A 27,771-nucleotide genomic window follows, 5' to 3' on the forward strand; every position below is an offset into this window, starting at 1 on the left:
AGCCAGAGCAGGTCATGATATATTTTTTACCATATTAACATGCCATTGTGCGTCATGCCTGATGTAAAGACTCTCGTCTCTGCGAGCCTACCACACAGATTTAATACTTGTCATTTTTAGGGCATACCTAACAACGTGTTTTCTTTCTCTCTCTCTCTCTCTCTCCCCCCCCCCATCTGTCCCTCTGAGTTACATGTTGATCCTGGGATTGAGATGCTGGCCTCTTCTGCCCCTCGGACCTGCTTGATCCATCCTGGTGCCCTGTGTCTGGTCGGAGTTTTATCGCCCCACTCCTGTGAAGGACGGCCCCATGAGGACAGTTGAGGGTTATACCTGTTAAAACTGTTAATATTATAGTCAGGCTGTCTGTTGTTGCCCAAATGAGGATGGGTTCCCTTTTGAGTCTGGTTCCTCTCGAGGTTTCTTCCTCATGTCGTCTGAGGGAGTTTTTCCTTGCCACCGTCGCCACAGGCTTGCTCATTGGGGATAGATTAGGGATAAAATTAGCTCATGTTTTAAGTCGTTCAAATTCTGTAAAGCTGCTTTGCGACAATGTTTATTGTTAAAAGCGCTGTACAAATAAACTTGATTTGATTTGATTTAAAGATATTGGATGGATTTTTTTATGAAAGTTGCTGAGATTCCGATCGAAAACGAGCGATTGGATTTCCCTGCACCGCCATCTTGAAACCGCCATGTTTGATGTAGCCTGTATGTTAGTCACCAATCCTCCCTCCAGATTATTTAAACGCAGCACGTACCCACCCTACAGCCAACTTCTAGGTTTGTTTTGTCTTTATAATTTAAGCTTGGCGCTTTAATATCATGTTTATTATTTACAATTTGATAATTTGATAAAGAATGAAAAGGCAAGCGAAATTTACATGATAAGGAATTTAAAGAAAGCTTTTTTTGTTTGTTCTCATCTCATCTCATTATCTCTAGCCGCTTTATCCTGTTCTACAGGGTCGCAGGCGAGCTGGAGCCTATCCCAGCTGACTACGGGCGAAAGGCGGGGTACACCCTGGACAAGTCGCCAGGTCATCACAGGGCTGACACATAGACACAGACAACCATTCACACTCACATTCACACCTACGCTCAATTTAGAGTCACCAGTTAACCTAACCTGCATGTCTTTGGACTGTCGGGGAAACCGGAGCACCCGGAGGAAACCCACGCGGACACGGGAAGAACATGCAAACTCCACACAGAAAGGCCCTTGCCGGCCACGGGGCTCAAACCCGGACCTTCTTGCTGTGAGGCGACAGCGCTAACCACTACACCACCGTGCCGCCCCGCTTTTTGTTTGTTCTTTATTGTAATTTTTTACAAAAGAAAAAAGGTCGAAAGAAAAACTACGTACGGCTATTTCAATTATTTTACTGAGCTATTTACATTTTAGATAATTGCTGTGACTTCTAAAGGCAAGAAAGTGAAATAATTAAACTTGAAACAAACAAACAAAAAAAAATAGGTATCCTATGCATACATGTGGCTACTGCTTAGGCCACTCATTTTTTATTTTTAGGTTCATGGATCCGCCGACGTGGGATAAAAACTACCGCTGAAAAAATAAGTCTATGTGTACTTTTATTTTTATTTGAACCGCCGAAACTTAAAATTAGTAGATTAATGATTTTTTTTGACAACGTAATAGCTTCCTTGTAACAGCATTATATACCCAGTACTAATAGATCTACTGCATTCGGTGGGAAAATTTCCACTGGTAATACGAGTATACATTTGCGTTTGGTACATATCCTACCATGGTCACGGTGTGCAACAATCTAACCGCAGATGACTTGCAAAGGGTCAAGGTCGGTATCGGAAAAAAAGCCTTTCCCAGTTAACACTGGGGAATAACATGTTGTAAACACTGTTCGTTGTAAATTTCCGACTGGGATACTGGCAATTACCATTGGGAAGTTGCTTATCGAATTCACCAGCGTGATGGCAAAATGGCTTCAGTCAGTTCTGATCGTTATGTCAGCATTTCATGCGGAGATCGCAAATCGTTTCATCGAGTGGATTTGTTAAGTGGACAGAACGTCGGTGAATACATATCGCAAGAATTAAATGTAAGCAAAGAAATGATAAAATGTGTGTACGCTTCCACGAAGGAGGGTAGATCCGATACCGGTACTAGAGCAGTGCTCGACATGCCAGTGGTAACCTTAGTCAGAGACTTTGACTGCTCCTATATTACTGTTGAGCTTGAAGAAGACAGAGACAGCACAGGCGCCATCGAATGTGAACTGGACGTCAGACATCCGTCAGCACTCGATGCGCTCATGGCAGCATCACGCTCATATGACCACTTGCCTTCACAGAAGTAAGTACTGCCTTGAATACTAATCAGTGATCAAAACCATTCACTATATATCTATAACTTAGTACAAGCATTATATTTTTCTAATACAAATTAGACCTAGATGGTCTAAATATGAAAGCGTGGCAATAATTCAACGTATTATCGCTCAGTAAATATTGTAATGTTTAATATATTATAGCATGGCAAATGCCCCAGACCGGCCAGGATAGGCCGTCGTAAGGGGACATTATGCCCAACTTTTTATTTTCTGAATAGAATTTAGAAATACCCCCATCCGGTTTCTCCCAAATCTGCAGGTGATTTCATCTCCTAATTAAAAATGCCTTGAGTCCATACTGCTAAATCAGTTTTATATTTAAAATAAACACATTAAATCTTCAATATAACTCCGGTAAAATATTTTTGATATTATTCATGATTTTAATATGAAATATTGATATTTAGGAAAACATAATTTGGATAATATAAGGTAAATATACAGGTATGGTAGGTTTTTTTCTTGTATTGGTGATGGTAGCAATCCTATCTAGTACTGGTTTTAAACACAAGCTTGCATGTAGTACTAGTCTATACATGGAATGACTGAATGTCTATATATATATATATATATATATATATATATATATATATATACACACACACACACACACACACACACACACTTACATACATATACACTGATTCTATGAAATACATGTATTTACATATCAAATATTGATAGCTCATGTACACTGCTATTGAATATTTGCCATTTTGATATTTGTGTTAAGTATAACTGTAGTGACTGTGTGTGTGTGTGTGTGTGTGTGTGTGTGTGTGTCTTTAATTTATTTTATTTTATAATCCCGACATTGAAAATTTGGCATTTGAAAAAAAAGAAAAAACAGACATTGACACTTTTATTTTTATTTCGACCGACATACTCTAAAATGTGTTGAAAAAATCCGTGAACCTAAAAATAAAAAATGAGTGGCCTTATAAATAAAATAGTTTTCTGATCCCATGTCCATACAGTAAATATAGCATATATATATTTACTCTATGAGGCAGTAGCCACAAAAATGAAGCGTAATCCAAAAATGAATTATTAAAAAAAATATATATATCACAGAAGTAAAATATACCACGTGTCTGTACTTTATATTATTCTACTCTTACCGTTTTCGAAACTGAAACCTCTGAACCGAGGCTGACATACACACCCTGTCGCCATGACCCTAACTCTTATTTCCCGGAAAAGGCCCGGCGCTAGAGCTCAGTGGTCTCAATACTCTTTTCGACAACTTCCCGTAACAACTCGGAAGTGCGTCACATCTACATCACACATGGGACCACTGGCCGAAGAAGGTGAGGAAAGCGGGACAACCTGGAGTATATTTTAAAATACGAACGCACTTTCCCTCGGTAATAAGCATATAAACAAAACAGGATACAGAGATCACACAAACTCACTATTCATAAAATCACACATGTTGAAATTTATGGACCTGGTCAAATTCAGAACAGCACAAATAATGTACAAAGTGAGAAATTATCTATTGCTGAAAAATATACAAGGAATGTTTAGTGAGAGAGAGGGGGGATATAATCTAAGGGGAGACCTAAATTTTAAAAAACCAAAGTTTCGAACAAATATGAAAAGCATGTGCGTATCGAGCTGTGGGGTGACTTTATGGAACAGACTGGAGACAGAAATAAAACAAAGTGCAAATATAAATCTGTTTAAAAAAAGGTACAAAAAATATTTTTAAACAAGTATATAGAAGAGGAAGTATGTTAACGGAGGATGATGAGGGATAAATAGAATAGGGTTGGTTGTTATATTAGAACTAACTTAGAATATGGTATATATGGTATATATTTATTTATGGGGATAGTTTATATATTTATATTTACAGGGATAGGTATGTAGTAGATATTTATTTTTGTAATTATATATTTATATAGATATTTATGAAGTGTGTGTGTGTATATATATATATATATAGATAGATAGATAGATAGATAGATAGATAGATAGATAGATAGATAGATAGATAGATATTTTTTTTTTAGTTATATATTTATATAGATATTTATGAAGTGTGTATATATACACTCAGCAAAAATAAAAACTTGACACTCATTATTTTTCAAATAGTGTTTAGAAACTTTTCTTGAAAGAGTTCTTGTTGTGATTATGGTTAAATGCATTGTCAAGGGCATTACGTCACACATTCATTCTACTGGTCGGGCCTACGTAGCACGTGCGAGAGCACTGCACGCTAAAATCACGTTTCCACGTGACACAAGTGACGTAACCTATTGATACACGTGCAATTGATCTCACGGTAGCAGAGTAGAGTGTCATCTCAGAAAAACAAGGTTTTATGGTTAATTATTCGTTAATTTGCAATGCCACGACTGTCAAACATTCAGCGTGAACGTGCCATTGGCATGCTGAATACGGGAACATCCGTCACTGACGTTGCGAGGGTTATGGGATGCAGTCGACAGACCATCCATAATCTCCAGACACGTCTCCATCAAACTGGCACCACAGCCGACCGTAAGGAACCCTCCACAGAACTTGCAGGAGCTTGGTGCCATGTTGGTACAAATATGGCGGCGCATTCCCCAAGCTGTGTTCAGACGCATCATCCAATCCATGAGGAGACGTTGTATCGCAGTTGTGAACGCCCATGGAGGACACACCCGATATTGACATGATTTCATTAAGTTGTGACTCACAGTTTTTGATCATGGACATTGTCGTCGCATTTCCGGTGGAACCGATTCCATGACCAACATGATCTGTATGCTATAGCATCTTTAATGACAAGATAATTGAATACAATCGTTATTTCAAACCTATTTTCCAAAATGTTCAAATTATTGACTTTGAAACGAGTGTAAAGTTTTTATTTTTGTATATATATGGTATGTAGTATATATTTTTGTAATTATATATTTATATAGATATTCATGAAGTGTATATATGGTATATATTTTTATAGGTGTATTAATGTAGTTTGGATTTCGGGGTAGTTAAAAAGGGGTGGGAAATTAAAAAAGTATTGTACTTCTTCCCACTCCTTTTTCGAACAATGTGCGGTGTATTGTAATGTCTTAGCTCTTTATGTTATTTTATTTTTTTAATTTCTCGTTTTCTTTCTTTTGTATGTACAAATAGTTACATACATTTTTTATACATGTTCGAAATAAAAATACATTCAAATTAAGTATGTCTGAAAGCAATTTCTTTAGTCTAGTCCATTTATTTCGAACGCTGAACCGAACTGCATACACTCACCGACCACTTTAATCAGAACACGTGTATGGCCATGCACAGTGCGCGACTGTTACACTCATTCTTACAACACGATGATATAGTGGCTACAGCCTCTATGTGAAGCAGTAGCCACAAAAAAACATTGATAATCAATTAAACTGCAGGTGCCACTAAAAATGCACACTATTTAAGAATTTGGAAGACATTAATTTCATTTTTTTGGAAAAAAAATCCTGTAAACAAAAAATCTTGGACTGTAAATTTAGGTACTGTCAGTGCTGGAGCCTTCAGGGATCAACAACTGATCCTGAACATGCACAGCAGCAGAAATGCCGGCTTCTAGTCCCTAAGCCATCATAATAAACCCTTTCCGATATCAAGATGAGTATTTTTAATTTTTTTTTTTTTATTATTATTATTGTGACCATAATCCAGAGTTGTGCTAAGAGACTTTAGAACTTGTGCTAAAAGACGTTTGTGCTAAATAACCGGATACCCAGTGAACTTGGTAAAGTCAGTGTGAAGCATATCCGTATTTCACATCACACATACAGTGGTGCTTGAAAGTTTGTGAACCCTTGAGAATTTTCTATATTTCTGCATAAATATGACGGAAAACATCTTCAGATTTTCACACAAGTCCTAAAAGTAGATAAAGAGAACCCAGTTAAACAAATGAGACAAAAATATTATATTTCAGTCATTTATTTATTGAGGAAAATAATCTAATATTCCAATATTACATATCTGTGAGTGGCAAAAGTATGTGAACCTTTGCTTTCAGTATCTGGTGTGACCCCCTTGTGCAGCAATAACTGCAACTAAACGTTTGCGGTAACTGTTGATCAGTCCTGCACACCGGCTTGGAGGAATTTTAGCCCGTTCCTCCGTACAGAACAGCTTCAACTCTGGGATGTTGGTGGGTTTCCTCACATGAACTGCTCGCTTCAGGTCCTTCCACAACATTTCCATTGGATTAAGGTCAGGACTTTGACTTGGCCATTCCAAAACATTAACTTTATTCTTCTTTAACCATTCTTTTATAGAACGACTTGTGTGCTTAGGGTCGTTGTCTTGCTGCATGACCCACCTTCTCTTCAGATTCAGTTCATGGACAGATGTCCTGACATTTTCCTTTAGAATTCGCTGGTATAATTCAGAATTCATTGTTCCATCAATGATGGCAAGCCGTCCTGGCCCAGATGCAGCAAAACAGGCCCAAACCATGACACTACCACCACCATGTTTCACAGATGGGATAAGGTTCTTATGCTGGAATGCAGTGTTTTCCTTTCTCCAAACATAACGCTTCTCATTTAAACCAAAAAGTTCTATTTTGGTTTTGTGGTCATCCGTCCACAAAACATTTTTCCAATAGCCTTCTGGCTTGTCCACGTGATCTTTAGCAAGCTGCAGACGAGCAGCAATGTTCTTTTTGGAGAGCAGTGGCTTTCTCCTTGCAGCCCTGCCATGCACACCATTGTTGTTCAGTGTTCTCCTGATGGTGGACTCATGAACATTAACATTAGCCAATGTGAGAGACGCCTTCAGTTGCTTAGAAGTTACCCTGGGGTCCTTTGTGACCTCGCCGACTATCACACGCCTTGCTCTTGAAGTGATCTTTGTTGGTCGACCACTCTTGGGGAGGGTAACAATGTTCTTGAATTTCCTCCATTTGTACACAATCTGTCTGACTGTGGATTGATGGAGTCCAAACTCTTTAGAGATGGTTTTGTAACCTTTTCCAGCCTGATGAGCATCAACAACGCTTTTTCTGAGCTCCTCAGAAATCTCCTTTGTTCGTGCCATGATACACTTCCACAAACACGTGTTGTGAAGATCAGACTTTGATAGATCCCTGTTCTTTAAATAAAACAGGGTGCCCACTCACACCTGACTGTAATATGGAATATTAGATTATTTTCCTCAATAAATAAATGACCAAGTATAATATTTTTGTCTCATTTGTTTAACTGGGTTCTCTTTATCTACTTTTAGGACTTGTGTGAAAATCTGATGATGTTTTAGGTCATATTTATGCAGAAATATAGAAAATTCTAAAGGGTTCACAAACTTTCACGTACCACTGTACTATGGCTAAATACTAAATGTTCCATACCACCTGAATGAAAAGCACGAGTGCGATTAGTATTCCCGTTTTGTAGAAAGAGAACCTGGTTTAAACGTCCCTCGTCTGGTAAACAAGTGACCAAAAATAGACAGGATGAAGTGGCCCGGAGTCGAGTGCACTTCATGGTGGATTGAGCAAATCCAATTACACACCTTCCACTCAATTTCAGAGCGAAATTGCACCAGAATCTTCTACATTGCTGAAATGAAGACTAATAAGAGCAAGTCCTTATGAAGGACAGTGACAGCAGGACTGTATGACGTGTGTGTTACCTGTGTACTGTAAGATGAGCAGTGCTGGATGATCCTCTGCAGCTCCTCATGGACGAGCTCCACGCAGCGCAGACTCGGCTCCTCCAGTCTCTTAATCTGCCTCTTGACCAGCAGCTCAAAGCTCACCTCGGGAACAAACAGCGCTGGCCGTGGACCCTGCGGCACAAACAACGTGTTACCCAGCATGCACCTGGACAAGGTGATTCAGACAGCTATGGCAGCATGAATCATCTTTCTATAATTAAATCCTTTCAGTGAATTTAATCGAGGGTGAAAATTTGCACTGCAGTTGTTGCTACGTTATTTTAAGAAAGCTGAAAACCTCATTATAAAGCGACAGACGAGACTTAATCACAATCTAATATGTAACATTCAGTGAAGCTGAGCTTACACCGGACGATTTTGGCATGATTGGTATGATGAGATTTCGTATGATGATTGGTTCTTGCATCATGATGAGTTTCTGATCAGAACAATGAACTGGACCTTGTGGGTCACCTACTGTACATCGTTTCATGTTAATGGACAGTGTTGGGAGTAACGCGGTAATGTAAGGCATTACAGAAAAAAAAATTGGTAATATTTTACTCGGTACAAATGTCAGTAACGCGCGTTACAATGCATTTTTAACCTGGAATGAAATGGTGGTTTTTTTTCCTTCATACAAATTCGCCAAAATCACTGCGAGATCAGCAGAGGTGCGACGTCCGCGCAAAATGTTTCACTTCCTTTTCCTTTAGGCTAGTCAGACAGGAGAGAGAGATGAGTGAACCTGCAGCTGATCTAACGCCGGATAGTAGAGCTCTGCACTCCCGCGGGAGTCCCGCGGGACCCGACGCAAAGCAGTGCGCCGCGGGACAAATTTTGAAAGCTCATTGCGGGCACGGGCGGGAGGTGGAGTGCACACTGCGGGCGCGGGCGGGAGAGGTGATAAGCTGCAGTCCCGCTAACTAAAAACGTGTTTAAAATAAAATTTATAAATTATGAATTTATGTCCATCATATATAATTTGTGCTGGATATTTTATTTGGCATTAATAAAAACATTTTAAGATGCCTAAATTTGCGGATGTGGTCCAATCTCGCGTACGTTTCCGATTCCTTTCCGCTCTTCCGTGTTTGAGATCTCCGATCATGGCAGAAGAGCAGAGCTCCTCTAGTGAAGCTCACAGTGCTTCAGAAGTAAGTGCTGCTTTAAAAAGAGGTACATTTACCATTAAAAAGTCAAGAGTATTAGTCCTAAGTATTAAAAAGTATTTAAAAAAAGTATTAACTAGTATTAAAAAGGACTGTGTATCGCACAGATTGTTCAATTTAAAGCGAGAAATAGACAGTGTATAATCTGAGGAGCTGGTTGTGGTTGCGCAGCACTTCATATGAGAGGAGAATGAAATTGCGGTTGCACTGTAAAAAATGTCCGTAGAATTAACAGTGAATTTATGTAAAATCATGACAAACTGTAAATACAAAAACAATGAAGCAGTGTGTAATTTACATCAATATACTGTAAAACTCCTAACCGAATTCCACTGTTAATTTAACAGTAAGAATATGTTGAATTGATCATTTTTTTTGTAGAATTTACAAATTGTTGTAGTTTAAACACAGACAAACTGTAATACTAAAACAGAATGTGATAGTTAAAATTACATCATTGCCCTGTTAAAAATTTTTTTAAAAATGTCAGTAGAGGCTCTCCGGCACATTTCGTAAAACTCTAAATCAAATAAAATATCTGTCTAGTAGATCATTGCTTGTAACCATCATTTTGGAGCCACAAAAACCAATAATCGAGAACACTCGCAATTCATTCCTAGATGCTTTTTTATTGTACAATGAATATCTGTAAAATTAACAGTTATGTATTGATTATTGTACATTGAATACCTGTAAATTTTACATTTAGTTATCATTAATTGTACATGGAATCCCAGTGAAATGTACAAGTTATTCTGTAATGTTGTTTACATTTCACTGTATTTTTAACAGGATTACCGTATTTATCCTTATAGAAGCGCCCTCCCTATTTGACGCGCCTCCACGATTTTCAGAGCTAGAATAGTATTTACCAACCATTTTCTTCATTTAACAAACTTTAAATCCAACAAACCACAACAGAGACGTTCAATTTCACCGCTGATTTTTTTTTTTTTACCGGAAATCGCGTTAGTAAACATGGACAGTATAAAATACGGACATTCACTCTGCTGCGGATATCAATACGGGTGCGAGCGTGTTGAAAATTATTTCGTAACAAATAGAGAATACGATTGTTTTTGATAGGAGTTGTTAAGAAACATAAAATCTTACCGTATGTATGGATTATCGTATGACAACATCTCAATATTGCAAGTGACAATGTAAAACAATAATTATATAAGAATCTATAGCTTTACTACAACGATGTGTCGTTATAGTACTATCGTTTTAACACAATGTATTTTGTTTTCCATTTTCAGAGACATAAAACCACATGTGATCTAGTTAATTTCAGGATGGAGAGTATCCAGTGAGTCCAGTTACAGGAATGATTGCACGTGATTGCACTTGTAGAGTCATTTTACTACCCTCGACATTTTCTGCGTGTTTTCTTAATTTAAAAGCAGTGGAATAGATGCTTGTACCTTTCTGTTATTGTCTTCTTGCTAGAATATCAACCAAATTATCCCACAAAAGTTGTTTTGTTGAGTGTTTGATGTGTTAGACTGTTTAAACGTTTTTTCCATTGGGGTATTATATTTATTTATTTTTTTTTTCTTTACCAAATTCTAACAGAAAACGAGAGCACCCGAAAGGGAAAGCTGAGCCGAGCCGCCTCACGGCTGTAATGCAAATTGCTTTCCTCCTCAGTATACAAGTGCACTTCCATGTCAGGGAAAAAGAAACTACCACTGCTGCCTATGTAGTGCCCTATTTATACAAATAAGAGTCATTCAGGATTCAGCCATGACACGGAGCAAAAACATGGCTGAATCCTGAATGACTCCTATTTGTATAAATAGGGCACTACATAGGCAGCAGTGGTAGTTTCTTTTTCCCTGACATGGAAGCGCACTTGTATACTGAGGAGGAAAGCAATTTGCATTACAGCCGTGAGGCGGCTCGGCTCAGCTTTCCCTTTCGGGCGCTCTCGTTTTCTGTTAGAATTTGAATTGTGACGTCACTACAAATAGTTTACTTACCAATGTTATCCTTATAAGCAAGCTGGACATTGTTTAATTGACTTTTTGGACATATAACTGTATTTTCATGTGTTTCAAAATAAATATTTTAAATTCCGATGATTTTGTCATGTTCGATTTTTGTCATTTAAGGGTCGAAATTGACGCTCCCCCTTCATGTTTTGCATCGCGCCCGGGCGCGTTTATTAGGATAAATACGGTATTCTGGCAACCACAGCTGCCAGTATTTTTCCGTAAAAACAACGGATTTTTTTTTTTTACAGTGTGGAATCATAACGCCACAGACTCGGAAGTGGGAGTGCAAGTGCGCAAAGCGAGAGCTGTCAATCAAAGCGAGAGCTGTCAATCAAAGCGAGAGCTGTCAATCATGAGCGCATGCAGCACTCAACTTGGAACGTGTCAGCAGAATGTCGGAGTCTAAACAATAAACTTACAAATGAAGGATCGGTCAGTGGAGAGCTCAGCTAAGCTCAGCATGTTTAATTCCCCAAGCCAATGACAGGAACTTTTGTGAGAAATAACGCGAACGTCTGCATCATGCGGGATTTGCAGGCGGGAGCGGGACAAAATATGGCAGGCGCGGGCGGGAGCGGGACTGAAAATCATAATTCTTTGCGGGAGCGGGACTGCATAATGCGGGCGCGGGCGGGAGCGGGACTGAAAATTCTGTCCCGCGCAGACCTCTACCGGATAGCGCATTCTCCAGATGGGCACACGCCCATTACTTTAAGTTTGTGAAAAATAAGGATGTGAAGAACATCGTAGTCAAATGCACTTTGTGTGCTAAACCTAAAGAACTGTCCACTTCCCGAAATAGCACCAGTAATTTAACTAAGCATTTACAGAGGTGCCATAGTAACATGAAGTTAGCAAGGAAGCAAGCGGAGGATGAGAGTGGCGATAAAATCACAAAACAGCCAGAATTAACGTTCTGCCGCTCGGAGATGCTCCTTCAGCCTCAAGAGGTCAGGAGACTTGTGGCGGAGTATGTTGTTGAAGATATGCTGATGGTTTGTTTACATTTTTGTCCTGTATAACTGAGGTTTTTTTTCTGGTCGGAAGTCAGACTAAAGTGATTGAGCTGCCTTTCCTTCGAGGGCCAATATGCCTAAGCACTTCAATATCATTAAAAGCACTTTGATTTTATTTCTAATTCTGTTTTTCGAAATGTCACTGGGTAGCCTCATATAGCTAATAGTCATTGTCTAGCTGTGATTTAAAAGGCTTGTGGGTTTTTTTTTCCAGGCCAGTTTTATTGTAGGCTACGATTTGCCATAATATGTTCATTTTTGTTAAATTTCTGAAATGGAGTCATATCCCTTAGGGCTAATCTTTTTTTTTTTTTTTTATGAAGCATAAACTATGCTTAATGCTGTAAACTTGAAAACAATAAAGGCATAGAAATGCTAATTTTGTACCCTGTCATATCTTTAGACATTACAATACAATACAGTTCAATTAATGTTAATATGAATAGGCCTAAAGTTACAGTATTTCTATCACAATTTGCCAGACTTTCACCTCTTGTCTGTTCTTGCGATGATTGTTGCTTGTATTGTGCCATGAGCCGTCACTGTGGCTATTATATTCTACTGTTTTTAACCATAAGCCTAGCTCAGTCAGATACCACATCACCTTCCACTGGATGTGTGATGAGCTAATTGAGCGTCTTGAGCTACATTGAGATTGCCAAATCCATACTTTCAGTTATTTTGGTGAGAGTAACTTAAAAGTAATGCAATAGTAGTGTAATGCCTTACATTTTAAATACAGTAATGGTAGGCGGCACGGTGGTGTAGTGGTTAGCGCTGTCGCCTCACAGCAAGAAGGTCCGGGTTCGAGCCCCGTGGCCGGCGAGGGCCTTTCTGTGTGGAGTTTGCATGTTCTCCCCGTGTCCGCGTGGGTTTCCTCCGGGTGCTCCGGTTTCCCCCACAGTCCAAAGACATGCAGGTTAGGTTAACTGGTGACTCTAAATTGAGCGTAGGTGTGAATGTGAGTGTGAATGGTTGTCTGTGTCTATGTGTCAGCCCTGTGATGACCTGGCGACTTGTCCAGGGTGTACCCCGCCTTTCACCCGTAGTCAGCTGGGATAGGCTCCAGCTTGCCTGCGACCCTGTAGAACAGGATAAAGCGGCCAGAGATAATGAGATGAAATGAATATTGTAATGTAACTAATTACTTTAAAATGACAGTAACAAGTAATAAATAATGCAAAACAGTTTTGAAGTAACTTGCCCAACACTGTTAATGGATGAAGTATCTCATCTCATCTCATTATCTGTAGCCGCTTTAGCCTTCTACAGGGTCGCAGGCAAGCTGGTTGACATGGGGTGGCCTTGGGCTGAGGTGCCCTTGAGCAAGGTACCGAACCCCTGACTGCTCCCCGGGCGCTCTGGGCTGCCCACTGCTCTGGGTATGTGTGAGAGAGTGTGTTCACTGCTTCAGATGGGTTAAATGCAGAGGATGAATTTCACTGTGCTTGACGTGTGCATGTGACGAATAAAGGTTTCTTCTAAAGATATCTGGATGAAACTTGGTATACACATAAGTAGTGACCATCTGTGATCTCCATATCATGCATGATGTCAGAATGGCTATGAATGGGACCACCTGGTACAGTACCAGGACAAGCTAGACAAAATTCGTTCATGCCATCTTCAATGGCCCTTATACACTACCGTTCAAAAGTTTGGGGTCACTTTGAAATGTCCTTATTTTTGAAAGAAAAGCACTGTTCTTTTCAATGAAGATCACTTTAAACTAATCAGAAATCCACTCTATACATTGCTAATGTGGTAAATGACTATTCTAGCTGCAAATGTCTGGTTTTTGGTGCAATATCTCCATAGGTGTATAGAGGCCCATTTCCAGCAACTCTCACTCCAGTGTTCTAATGGTACAATGTGTTTGCTCATTGCCTCAGAAGGCTAATGGATGATTAGAAAACCCTTGTACAATCATGTTAGCACAGCTGAAAACAGTTGAGCTCTTTAGAGAAGCTATAAAACTGACCTTCCTTTGAGCAGATTGAGTTTCTGGAGCATCACATTTGTGGGGTCGATTAAATGCTCAAAATGGCCAGAAAAATGTCTCGACTATATTTTCTATTCATTTTACAACTTATGGTGGTAAATAAAAGTGTGACTTTTCATGGAAAACACAAAATTGTCTGGGTGACCCCAAACTTTTGAACGGTAGTGTACCTTAATACTTTTTTGCACTCATTTGACCTCTGACCTTTTGCAAGAATTAGGTCAAAGGTCACTTATGCATCAAATCACTACTCCTCCCTCATTTTTTCATGAATTTTCACCAAATTGGGTACGGAGAACCTATTTGGGGGGATTCAAAATAGTTCGCATCAGTTAAGCGATTTGACCCGTTTTCACTGAGTTATGTGACCTTGAACTTGTCAATTCATTGAGACTTTAGCAAAAAAGTCAAGAGTTTTGTCTATTTTTCATGGTCTATGAGCTAGCCTTGCTCCTTTGCCATAGAAAAACATGTTTTAATGAATATTTATAGTTTTGACCTTTTGATCTAGGTCAATATTAGGTCACATATTTTCAATGGCCTATATCTCAAAAACAGAGCAAGATAAGGCCAGAGTTACTCATCTCATCTCATTATCTCTAGCTGCTTTATCCTGTTCTACAGGGTCGCAGGCAAGCTGGAGCCTATCCCAGCTGACTACGGGCGAAAGGCGGGGTACACCCTGGACAAGTCGCCAGGTCATCACAGGGCTGACACATAGACACAGACAACCATTCACACTCACATTCACACCTACGGTCAATTTAGAGTCACCAGTTAACCTAACCTGCATGTCTTTGGACTGTGGGGGAAACCGGAGCACCCGGAGGAAACCCACACGGACATGTGGAGAACATGCAAACTCCGCACAGAAAGGCCCTCGCCGGCCACGGGGCTCGAACCCGGACCTTCTTGCTGTGAGGCGACAGCGCTAACCACTACACCACCGTGCCACCGGCCAGAGTTACTATTAAACATAAATAGCAAGTCATATATAGGCTTTCATTTGGGAACATTGGTTTTGCCCTGGAGTGACCATGACCGGTCAGATCAATGATCTGCATATTTTTCACTGGCTTGCATCAAGAAATTGGTGAAAGATAGGAACTTAAACTAATATTATTAACCATAGAAGTATTATATCCTTTTCCCTTTGTCATCAGAGTCCAGACAAGTGGCCTCATTTCTCTCAGTTCTGTGACCTTTGACCCAAGGTGTGGAAATAGGATACCACTGTGCCCTTGGCACAGTACCTCTAGTTGTTAATACCAGTAGTATTGATATAATCGAGAGACACCAAATGTATGCTTAATTGACCAGTAAACATTCAAAATACTGAAGTATTTTTCCCCCTCAAGCCCACAATTTACATAAAACGACCCAGCAGTGGTACCTTTTGAAAGGCTACACACATTACCGTGGCATTTCGGATGGCCGTGAGAATGTCCAGTTCGGCGAGTCCTCCCAACGGGTCGATGGACTGCAGGGTTCGGCCAAACGTCTCATGGAATATATAACAAATCCGGGCGCCGCCACAACTGTAAAAGACGCACAAAAGACAGCGTGATGGATAGATTGTGGCAACAGACAGCACTTAAGGTCAGTTATACACTTCACACATCAATAGGCTGAGTGGAAGTACACTACAGGCTGCAGTCATATATCCTTCCCTCAGTGGCCGTAATGAGCTCGGTCCTCCGGCTAATTAGCTGCCTGTCATTTTCACTCAGCTGCACAGAGAAAACGTGTGGCTTTCTGGATCTGTCAAACTCTCGAGATGAAAAAAAAAGCAGCTCACTAGGATGCTCAATTCATGCTTTGGGGGGAAAAAATATCAGCAACATGACTGCAGCTGGCAGATTTTTGAGTTTAATAAGGCAGGCTGAGTGACGGTTAAATGCATCTATGAATGGACAATAAAAGGGTCTTTCCATGTCAGTTCATCAAATACCTCCCACCTGACCACCTCAGATTTGACTAAAAATTCCATCGGGAAGATATGCTTCTAAATAGGAAACGTTTCAGGTCTCTTACTGGTCATTAGTTGTCTCAGAAAAAAAAATTTCAAGGGACGGAAGTGGGGGTGTTTGTAGGCCTTTTTCTAGCATCATGTACTGAGGAGCCATTTTAAAACTGCAACAAGAAGACAGTCATCTATATCCCCCGCCCTATATGCCAAGTTTCAAGATGATATTTGTCACATTTTTCAAGTTCTGCTGCAGGAAACCAACCCTACCTCTTTACACGGACCTCAGCAGCCCATGGCATAAACCCACCGGACCTTTGGTCCAGGTGAGCTAAAAATGAACATTTCTCACGTTTCGTAGTATCAAAAGGCACATATACATTACTTAATCAACACATATACCAACTTTCAAGACCATACCAATCATAGTTTTCAAGTTCTGCTCCGGAAACAAAACCTACCCCAAGACTAACCTGACAGAAGAAGTCTGAAATTGTTTCCAATGGAAACATGAAAAATTTTAATTTCTCAAATTTCTTAGTGCTTTTGTGGTTGGGGACTGCAGTTGACTTGCTGACTTTGGGACTGCAGTTGTCGTAAACGGTTTTGCGCTCGGGTTTCCGTCGGTGGGGGGTTTATAGCATCAACAAAGCTGACTTTATGTTAGGACTGAAATACCCTGTCCACACTAGGGATTTTGTACCGATACGAAACTACTTTCGTACCGCAACACCTGTCCACACTAGCAACTATGGAGCACTTGCATGTGACGTCACAGCCGATCCAGATTGTGACAGACGCCATCATGTCGGTCAAACGCCATATTCCGCCTTCTACTTCTGGTTCTACTTCTGTTTTTACTTCTACTTTTTCTTCTGGAAAACCCTACTATATACAATTCTACTACAACAGCTGCGGCTACAAGCTCTCCCTACCTGTGCACGTTTATGTTTTTTGTGTGTATTTTTGCGTGTTGTTCGTCTGTACCGGACTTCAATATCCACTACAACCGTATGGACTTACTGGACATTGGTTTCCAGCAGAAAATGACGGTTTGTAACGATTTCCATCGCATGCACAACATTCCGGACGAGAAAAAAAAAAAACATTCCGGACGAGATAGCGAGACCAGCGGGGTCTCCATGGATTGTTATCGGAAGCAAAGCGAAGGAGGCGGTGCCGGGAGCCGAAGCAAAAGCGAGGCTGCAGAGCCGGCCTGTTGACTAAGCTCAGAAAACAGCCACTCAAATCTCCACTGCCAAGCCTCTACCTCTCCAACGCCAGGTAAACAAGACGGACGATTTGGAATTACCTTATTCTATAATCAGCTGGTCAGTGCTATACTCAATACTTAAGTGACTTACCCATCCAATGAGTATTCTTGTTTACAAGATGCCACATCTGAGTCGCTGACAAATCCTGAATTTCTGTAAAGATAACTGTCCAGAGATTTATAAGCACGCAGTGCTTCACCACTGAACAGCGAGGGAAAGTTAATGAGGTAATTATACACGTCTGGGTATTCCGCTGGCAGTTCAAAATCCGGTCGTGAAAACTCCGTCCGGAAAGCCATAAGGGTCACAAATCTGTAGCTCGTTTATTTTAGACATGTATCTAGTTATCTGTTCATTAGAAAAATTAGCCGTGTAGTCCGTCGGTTGAAATTGATCCATTCTGTACACGAGTGCAGCAGTATTCAGCTGTGTTTTGACCGACAAGATGGCGGTTGTGTACTTTCCGGTCACGTGATTGCAAGATCTCTATACCGGTACTGTAGCGGTATAACTGTATCGGTACGAAACCCACAAATGTATGGGTTTCGTACCGGTACAGTATCGGTACTGTAGTGCTTCGCTGTAGTATGGACAGATTTTTTTGGGGGGGGCTTTTTGCACCTCCATTGGATAGGACAGTGCAGAGACAGGAAACGAGCGGGAGACGGGGAGGGATCGGGAAACGACCCCGGGCCGGAACTGAACCCGGGTCCCCGGACCCACGGCACGGCGCCCCATCCACCTGAGCCACGACGCCCCCTCTAGTGTGGACAGATGAAGCGGTTCTGTATCGATACAAATATAATGCGCATGCGCAATGAACCATTCCTACGTCTTCCGGGTTATTCATACAATACAATACAATACGCACGTGCTTTCCAGCTGTAAATAAAACGTCAAAATGGCTCAAAACGACCGTGGAGCTACATGGAGCAAAGAAAGGGAGAGGGCAGGAGAGGGAAAGAGGGAGGAAGAAAGGAGGAAGAGGGGAAAAGGGAGAGAAAGGGAGGGGAAGAGAAGGGAAGAGGGAGAAAGGGAGGAGGGAGAAAGGGAGATTCGTTTTCTTTGTTTCTTTCTCAACTGCCTCGCGCATTTTATACGATTCGACTGAATAAATGACCACCAGAAATACAGACTGTACATTGACAACAAAAAGCACACACACGTTATTTCATCCGCCATATTCTCGGAAGAAAGTTGCTCGGTAACCACGGAAACATTTCGCGCACGCGCATTTCAACTTCCGTGAAAGAAAACCGCAAACATTTCTCACTAGTGTGGACAGATGCACTAAACTTTACCGGTATACTTTGTATCGATACAGATATACCACTTTTGTACCGGTATAAATGTGAACACAGCATTAATATTATAGTCATGCTGTCTGTTGTTGCCCAAATGAGGATGGGTTCCCTTTTGAGCCTGGTTCCTCTCGAGGTTTCTTCCTCATGTCATCTGAGGGAGTTTTTCTTTGCCACCGTCGCCACAGGCTTGCTCATTGGGGATAGATTAGGGATAAAATTAGCTCATGTTTTAAGTCGTTCAAATTCTGTAAAGCTGCTTTGCGACAATGTTTATGGTTAAAAGCGCTATACAAATAAACTTGACTTAGTATGAAAAGGCACATCTATATCACCTTGTTAACATGTACACCAAGTTTCAAATCCGTATCATGAATAGTTTTGGATATATGCTCCGGAAACGAACATTGCTCTTAGAAACTAAGTCAAAATCTATTTACGTAAAAATTTGAAAAATACTTTTTTTCAAAAATCCAAAAGAACAAAAAGGCACCAGTTCACATGTTGGTTGATATGTATACAAAGTTTCATGTCGATATCTTCGTTTGAGTGGGGGATAATATTTACGAAACTACCTCTAGTTTCTTTAAGGTAAATATCTGGTAGTGATATTTTGTATATATGATATAGTATATGAGAAGCATTAATTGAAAATTAAGCCCTGTACCTTGAAAACACTGTTTTTTTTAAGCATTCAAAGTAGTGCTGTCAAAAATGTCGCGTTATTAACGCGTTAACTTGACTCAATTTTAACGGCGATAATTTTTTTATCACGAGATTAACGCTCTGTGACATGATGCCACGCCCCGCACAGCCAGAGTCCTCTGCCCTCCCCCGAAGAGCCACGGTGCTCGACTTAGGTTTCGCTTTCCCATCGCCGGCTCCAGCCCGACTTTGCAGTGGCTGTGACAAGACGTGTTATGCTCTGCAATAAAAAAAAAAAAAAAAAACATTGGTACAACCAGTGTTCGAACTATGCCGATATTTTCGGGGGGTCCCTTTTTTTCCCTTGGGGGGGTGCTTGCGCTTGTCTCAGAGCGCAGCTCTCCATCGCGCGCTCACTTCGGATATGCAAATGCTTCCCGTTACACGCGATTGCTATGTCAATAAACATCATTTTGCAAATATTTTAGAGACCCCCCCAACATTTCCCAAATCATGTTTTCAAGGGATCTCATGTCTGTTTCAGAGGATCTCGGATCCCCCGAGTACCCCCGTAGTTCGAACGGTGAGCAAGCCCATTAACTTTATGCTGGTAAGAGAATTACAATGGTTTTTCATGTGACAAAAATGTGCGATTAAATTGCGATTAATCGCGAGTTAACTATGACAGTCGCGACATTAATCGCGATTAAATATTTTAATCGCTTGACAGCACTAATTAAAAGTGAATATACACTCAGAGGCTGCCATAGACAAATACAGGAGCACCTCAAAAATTAATTTTGGGAGGATGAGAGAGAGAACGCCACTACAAATTTAGGATAAAATATTAACAAAAACTTGCTCATCCCACAAAAGTCAATTTGGATTTGGTACATGGTGTCATACCTGAGAAATATCACACTGAACTTGGAAGAAAATATGCTTTTCTTTTTCATTTTCAAGCCTTAATATCTCTCAAACCCTTCATCTGATTTGAACCATTTCAGAAAATATACTGCATCTTGTATACATGACATACACCGAATGTAATCATGAATTCAGTACATTACGCTCGTACGTGAGTTTTTCTTCTTTGTTAGTAATTTTTTGGACATTGCGGGTTTGGTTCAGAGATATGAAGATAAAATGTACTGTATAAAATGTGCATGCACGTTATAGACCCTCACAGCTCAGAGGTCTGGATGTGTCGAGCCGTGCCCTCGATGGTGTTGCAGTAGTCCGTAGCAAACTTGGTGACGATCTGCAGCAGGGTGGCGCTGTGATCTTCTACTGGCTGACCGTAGCTGCTCAGCCGCGCCTGGAACTGGGCACTCAGCGCCGTCACACGTGCCTTTAGCTCAGGCAGGCAGTCGCGGATGTGATGCATGAGCAGACGGCTCAGCGTGCGGGCCAGGTAACGTGAGCCACAACGTGACGCTAAAGACGGATAGTGGCGCTGCAGGAACGCTTGCTCGTCACGCCACGCATCTGCTACGCTTTTCCGAATGTTCAAGTCGTGCTGGCTCCTGAGAAAGTCAAGAAAAGGAAAAAAAAAAAAAAAAAACACACTTTGTTGTTGCTTCTAATACAACCCCGATTCCAAAAAAGTTGGGACAAAGTACAAATTGTAAATAAAAACGGAATGCAACGATGTGGAAGTTTCAAAATTCCATATTTTATTCAGAATAGAACATAGATGACATATCAAATGTTTAAACTGAGAAAATGTATCATTTAAAGAGAAAAATTAGTTGATTTTAAATTTCATGACAACAGCACATCTCAAAAAAGTTGGGACAAGGCCATGTTTCCCACTGTGAGACATCCCCTTTTCTCTTTACAACAGTCTGTAAACGTCTGGGGACTGAGGAGACAAGTTGCTCAAGTTTAGGGATAGGAATGTTAACCCATTCTTGTCTAATGTAGGATTCTAGTTGCTCAACTGTCTTAGGTCTTTTTTGTCGTATCTTCCGTTTTATGATGCGCCAAATGTTTTCTATGGGTGAAAGATCTGGACTGCAGGCTGGCCAGTTCAGTACCCGGACCCTTCTTCTACGCAGCCATGATGCTGTAATTGATGCAGTATGTGGTTTGGCATTGTCATGTTGGAAAATGCAAGGTCTTCCCTGAAAGAGACGTCGTCTGGATGGGAGCATATGTTGCTCTAGAACCTGGATATACCTTTCAGCATTGATGGCGTCTTTCCAGATGTGTAAGCTGCCCATGCCACACGCACTAATGCAACCCCATACCATCAGAGATGCAGGCTTCTGAACTGAGCGCTGATAACAACTTGGGTCGTCCTTCTCCTCTTTAGTCCAAATGACACGGCGTCCCTGATTTCCATAAAGAACTTCAAATTTTGATTCGTCTGACCACAGAACAGTTTTCCACTTTGCCACAGTCCATTTTAAATGAACCTTGGCCCAGAGAAGACGTCTGCGCTTCTGGATCATGTTTAGATACGGCTTCTTCTTTGAACTATAGAGTTTTAGCTGGCAACGGCGGATGGCACGGTGAATTGTGTTCACAGATAATGTTCTCTGGAAATATTCCTGAGCCCATTTTGTGATTTCCAATACAGAAGCATGCCTGTATGTGATGCAGTGCCGTCTAAGGGCCCGAAGATCACGGGCACCCAGTATGGTTTTCCGGCCTTGACCCCTACGCACAGAGATTCTTCCAGATTCTCTGAATCTTTTGATGATATTATGCACTGTAGATGATGATGATATGTTCAAACTCTTTGCAATTTTACACTGTCGAACTCCTTTCTGATATTGCTCCACTATTTGTCGGCGCAGAATTAGGGGGATTGGTGATCCTCTTCCCATCTTTACTTCTGAGAGCCGCTGCCACTCCAAGATGCTCTTTTTATACCCAGTCATGTTAATGACCTATTGCCAATTGACCTAATGAGTTGCAATTTGGTCCTCCAGCTGTTCCTTTTTTGTACCTTTAACTTTTCCAGCCTCTTATTGTCCCTGTCCCAACTTTTTTGAGATGTGTTGCTGTCATGAAATTTCAAATGAGCCAATATTTGGCATGAAATTTCAAAATGTCTCACTTTCGACATTTGATATGTTGTCTATGTTCTGTTATGAATACAATATCAGTTTTTGAGATTTGTAAATTATTGCATTCCGTTTTTATTTACAATTTGTACTTTGTCCCAACTTTTTTGGAATCGGGGTTGTACATTTTGTTAATTCTTTTAAGCGTCCATTGAAAACACTATGAACCTGAACCTTAAAAATGAAGACATAATAAGAAAGATTATTAGAAAGGAAAGATTAATTTGCTACAATCTGTCCCAGATGACAAAAAAAGGAAATAAATGCATGTACAAAATAATAGAACTACAAAAAAAAAAAAACCTGTTGAAATACTGCCTACTTGTGGAAAAGGAAAGCTACTAGCAGGCAGGGTGAGGGATTTGGGTCACTAATAGCTCACTTCTGCCTTCAAATAAAACAAGCAACGTCCAGTTATATTGTTATCCCACCCATGTGAAAGTTAAATCAAAACTGGGTTGTTACAAAAAGACGAAGGATTTTAAAATCCCATGTTGGCTTTGTCTCTGCTTAAGGAACCTAAGCACAGTTTGGTCCGAAGTAGACTGAAAAAAAAATCCGCTTACACAGTACTGTTCCAGTGCCCAAAGTCTTAGGCACATGTAAAGAAATGCTAAAAATGGCTTAAAAGATAATAAAATGAAATGTTTCAACATTAAAGAAAATAAAAACACTATAAACAGTAAGCAGGAAGCCATAATAAAGAAAAGAAAGGTCAATATTTGGTGCGAGACGACCCTTTGCTTTAAAAAAAAAAAAAAAATAGTAGTCTCAGGTCCAGTGAGTGCAGTTTTATGCGGAAATGAGCTGTAGGTTTTACTGAGCATCTTCCAGAACCAGCCCCAGTTCTTCTGGACACTTTGACTGTCACACTCGCTTCTTCATTTTGCACCAAAACCCAGCAGCCTTCATTATGATTTCTTTTTTTAAAGGGGAACAGAGGGCAATATATAGAGTAAATATAACAATAAAACACACATTAACGAACCTTATTCAAGACTTACAAAAGTTTTTTGTTCTAAGGTTGGAAAGTTATCGTGTTTTGAAAGCAGCTCGAGCAAACTATTTCCGCAGTTTGAACAGCCCGCCATGATATTAATTTTATCCAATCAGAATGCACGTTCATTTTCTCTGCGTAACACTCATGACGTATGTATGTGCCCAGTTGTGTTGGCTCATTGAGGTTGGGAATAGCACGTGTGAAATACCTGTTTCTGCCTCTTGCGACGATTTCGCAAGTCCACGGGTGGCGCCTATCTCATTGCAGCAAATAAATTCTGCTGGACTCGTCAGCAACTCCACGTTACATTTTCCGCACGAGCACCACGCCGTGTCACCTGCACGCAGACGCTCTGCCCCACGCTCGCCATGCCCATGGTCAGCATCAGTCTCATCCTCGCCGTCATCCGAGCTTTCTTCTCTTATTTCATCACCGGAGTCGAGAGTACCTCTCCTAGGTTCAAACTGGTACCCTTCTAAGCCATAGCCTGCTTGCAGTGTGTCTTGCGGGATCTCTTCGTATGATTCGACAGAGCTGTCGCTTTCACTTGATGCGCCCGACGCCATGATTACACGCTTCTCTCCTCTATTTCGGAGAGTTCCGCTAGTGCAGTGGGTAGCGCTGACGTCACGGTCTTTTAAAAATGGCGACTTTTGTGCGGTTGAGCGTATAAAGTATTATATTTACAATTACCAAGATATTTCGCTGTTTTCTAGTATATAAATTTGATAGAATACTTAAGAATACGTTACTTTGTCACATCAGCAACCGTATATATTATATTTTGTACCCCTTTAATCTGAAAAATGCTCTCTTAGGTACGGAAGCCGCGAGAGGCCCTTCATATAATCTTTTTTTATTCACCTTGTTATCCTGAGATAACGACATAATTAATTCAGGATGTCAAGAAAACAACACAACTAATTCGAGATCTCGAGAAAACAAAACAATTATTCCGTGATCTCGAGAAAACAAAACAATTATTTCATGATCTCAGCTGGATCACTGTATCTCCGTCGGTAGAGACGAAGCCGGGCCAGTCTTCTGCGGAGGTGCCACGGACTAATTTTGAAATGATCCCTTATTAAAAGACTTAATGCAATCTCTCCCTGTGTCAACCCCTGATCAAAATATTGCCTTATTAGGTGATCGATTATTCCAGACATTCTAATGACCAAAGTTGCGTCTATACAGAATGAGAAATAGCCCCAAAGTCAGCATATCACAAGTCTCTTGGCGCACCTGAATGAACCATTTCTCAGCTGTTTACTCGAGATCATGAAATAATTGTTTTGTTTTCGCGAGATCCTGATTAATTATGTCATTATCTCGGAATAACAAGGTGAATAAAAAAAAAAAAAGGATTATATGAAGGGCCTCTCTCGGCTTCCGTACTTGGGGAATATGCTGCTCCGATACAAACATTTTTTCTGTAACATTTAATTGGTCACCGTGACCTTGACTGGATGACCCGCAAAATGGTGGCGGTTCTATTTGAGACCAATGTCCATCTATCCTGAAAGTTTCATGAAGATTGGTCCAGCTGTTGCTAATAAAAAAAAAAAACCAAAGAAACCCGACCGAAAACGATACCTCAACCCACTTACACCGTAGCGGACGAAGTAATAAACATCGCATCTCATTATCTCTAGCCGCTTTATCCTGTTCTACAGGGTCGCAGGCGAGCTGGAGCCTATCCCAGCTGACTACGGGCGAAAGGCGGGGTACACCCTGGACAAGTCGCCAGGTCATCACAGGGCTGACACATAGACACAGACAACCATTCACACTCACATTCACACCTACAGTCAATTTAGGGTCACCAGTTAACCTAACCTGCATGTCTTTGGACTGTGGGGGAAACCGGAGCACCCGGAGGAAACCCACACGGACACGGGGGGAACATGCAAACTCCGCACAGAAAGGCCCTCGCCGGCCCCGGGGCTCGAACCCAGGACCTTCTTGCTGTGAGGCGACAGCGCTAACCACTACACCACCGTGCCGCCCCGGTAATAAACATATATGCTATATTTACTGTATGGACATGGTATCAGAAAACAATTGAATTACCTCGCCTGCGCTGGAGTAAGCGGGGTGAGGTATTGTAATCAGTGCGATTTGTTTGTTAACAATCTAGCGTCTCGACAGTTGCACCAATTGACTTCAAATTTTCAGCGTAGGTAGGCAATGGTCCATAGATTACCTGATTAAATGTTGGGGGTCAAAGTGAAGATCAAGGTCACCGGAAACGTCAACCTTACGGTCAAAATAACATTTTCCATTATAACTCAAAAACGGTTGCCGATAGACAGATGCTTACTATTATGAGCATATCGGAACTCACATGGCCTTTCATTTGGCACCATGATCTTTGACCTTGAAAGGTCAACCTCAAGGTCACAAATTTTCAGAGGGCTGTAACTTAAAAACGGTCGATGGTAGACAGATGTTTACCCTTATCAACTTATAGGAAGTGCCATATGGGCTTCCATTTGGCACCGTGACCTCTGACCTTGAAATGTCAAGCTCAAGGTCACGGATTTTCATAGGACTATAACCTGACAGCTAATGATTGAGAATTATTAACATATAGGTATAAAATAAGCGCTGCCGGGCGAGGTGCTGGAAAATGAACGTTTGGAATTTCTGTAAAGTTTTGACTCGATAACGTAGAAGTCATAAAATAGAAATCTATAACAAAGTTTGTATGAAAAAAAATATATAGAGAGGGTGCATAAGACTTTTGTATAGTGCTGTAGATCATCAATTTCTCACCCACTGGACAAAAAATAAAAAATAAAGGGTGATCTTGTGTCAGTTCCATGCTGGTAAAATTCCCCGTCCAATACGATTACAAGAAATGGTATTTAAATTTAGAAATGTGTCTCAGTTGATAGCAACCATATTCTGAGTTATTTTTCTGGAATTGTTGAAATGAAACAAGATTTTGTGACAAATACAGAAACCATAATGCGCATATACAAAGGCGGGGCAAATCACAGGTTTATAAAATCCTCTCTTCATGCTCCTTATCCCTTGAGGCGTTTTCAGCAACTGCGGGTAATGAAGCCTTGAGAAAACAGCCAGTTGTGATAACGTTTCACAGTGTAAAGAAATGTTTAGATATTTTATCTCTGGGCGGGTATTGGACTCTGACCTATTGACCACGCCGATGATGCCGAGCCTTACAGGGATGATGCGGCCAAGCAGAACCTCCAGTGCATCCGTCCCAGCATCCATCAGATCGAGCTTACTCATGACCAGCAGAGTCCTCCGACCTGGCACAACACACACACACACACAATCAGATATTCACAGGAATGTGGAATATCTACATAGGCAGTGTGGAATAGAGCTGGGCGATATTCTATATGATAAATATACAACCCCGATTCCAAAAAAGTTGGGACAAAGTACAAATTGTAAATAAAAACGGAATGCAATAATTTACAAATCTCAAAAACTGATATTGTATTCACAATAGAACATAGACAACATATCAAATGTCGAAAGTGAGACATTTTGAAATTTCATGCCAAATATTGGCTCATTTGAAATTTCATGACAGCAACACATCTCAAAAAAGTTGGGACTCATTAGGTCAATTGGCAATAGGTCATTAACATGACTGGGTATAAAAAGAGCATCTTGGAGTGGCAGCGGCTCTCAGAAGTAAAGATGGGAAGAGGATCACCAATCCCCCTAATTCTGCGCCCACAAATAGTGGAGCAATATCAGAAAGGAGTTCGACAGTGTAAAATTGCAAAGAGTTTGAACATATCATCATCTACAGTGCATAATATCATCAAAAGATTCAGAGAATCTGGAAGAATCTCTGTGCGTAAGGGTCAAGGCCGGAAAACCATACTGGGTGCCCGTGATCTTCGGGCCCTTAGACGGCACTGCATCACATACAGGCATGCTTCTGTATTGAAAATCACAAAATGGGCTCAGGAATATTTCCAGAGAACATTATCTGTGAACACAATTCACCGTGCCATCCGCCGTTGCCAGCTAAAACTCTATAGTTTAAAGAAGAAGCCGTATCTAAACACGATCCAGAAGCGCAGACGTCTTCTCTGGGCCAAGGCTCATTTAAAATGGACTGTGGCAAAGTGGAAAACTGTTCTGTGGTCAGACGAATCAAAATTTGAAGTTCTTTATGGAAATCAGGGACGCCGTGTCATTCGGACTAAAGAGGAGAAGGACGACCCAAGTTGTTATCAGCGCTCAGTTCAGAAGCCTGCATCTCTGATGGTATGGGGTTGCATTAGTGCGTGTGGCATGG

The 27,771-nt window shown here is 40.8% G+C and overlaps 1 protein-coding gene across 1 annotated transcript in view; it reads right to left on the bottom strand.

The window, feature by feature from the left end:
- si:dkey-32e23.4 (dynamin-1-like protein) overlaps positions 1-27,771 on the bottom strand; it is an 85,208-nt gene that overhangs the window by 29,266 nt on the left and 28,171 nt on the right. Inside the window, exons 8-11 of the mRNA XM_060931319.1 lie at positions 26,641-26,761; positions 20,597-20,935; positions 15,641-15,761; positions 8,010-8,165 (exon numbers count right to left, since the gene is read on the bottom strand). Coding sequence (XP_060787302.1) covers positions 8,010-8,165; positions 15,641-15,761; positions 20,597-20,935; positions 26,641-26,761 — 737 coding nt within the window. The remainder of the gene's footprint in view (positions 1-8,009; positions 8,166-15,640; positions 15,762-20,596; positions 20,936-26,640; positions 26,762-27,771) is intronic.

This window comes from Neoarius graeffei, chromosome 10 (genome assembly GCF_027579695.1).
Source record: "Neoarius graeffei isolate fNeoGra1 chromosome 10, fNeoGra1.pri, whole genome shotgun sequence".
NCBI classification, from domain to species: Eukaryota; Metazoa; Chordata; class Actinopteri; order Siluriformes; family Ariidae; genus Neoarius; species Neoarius graeffei.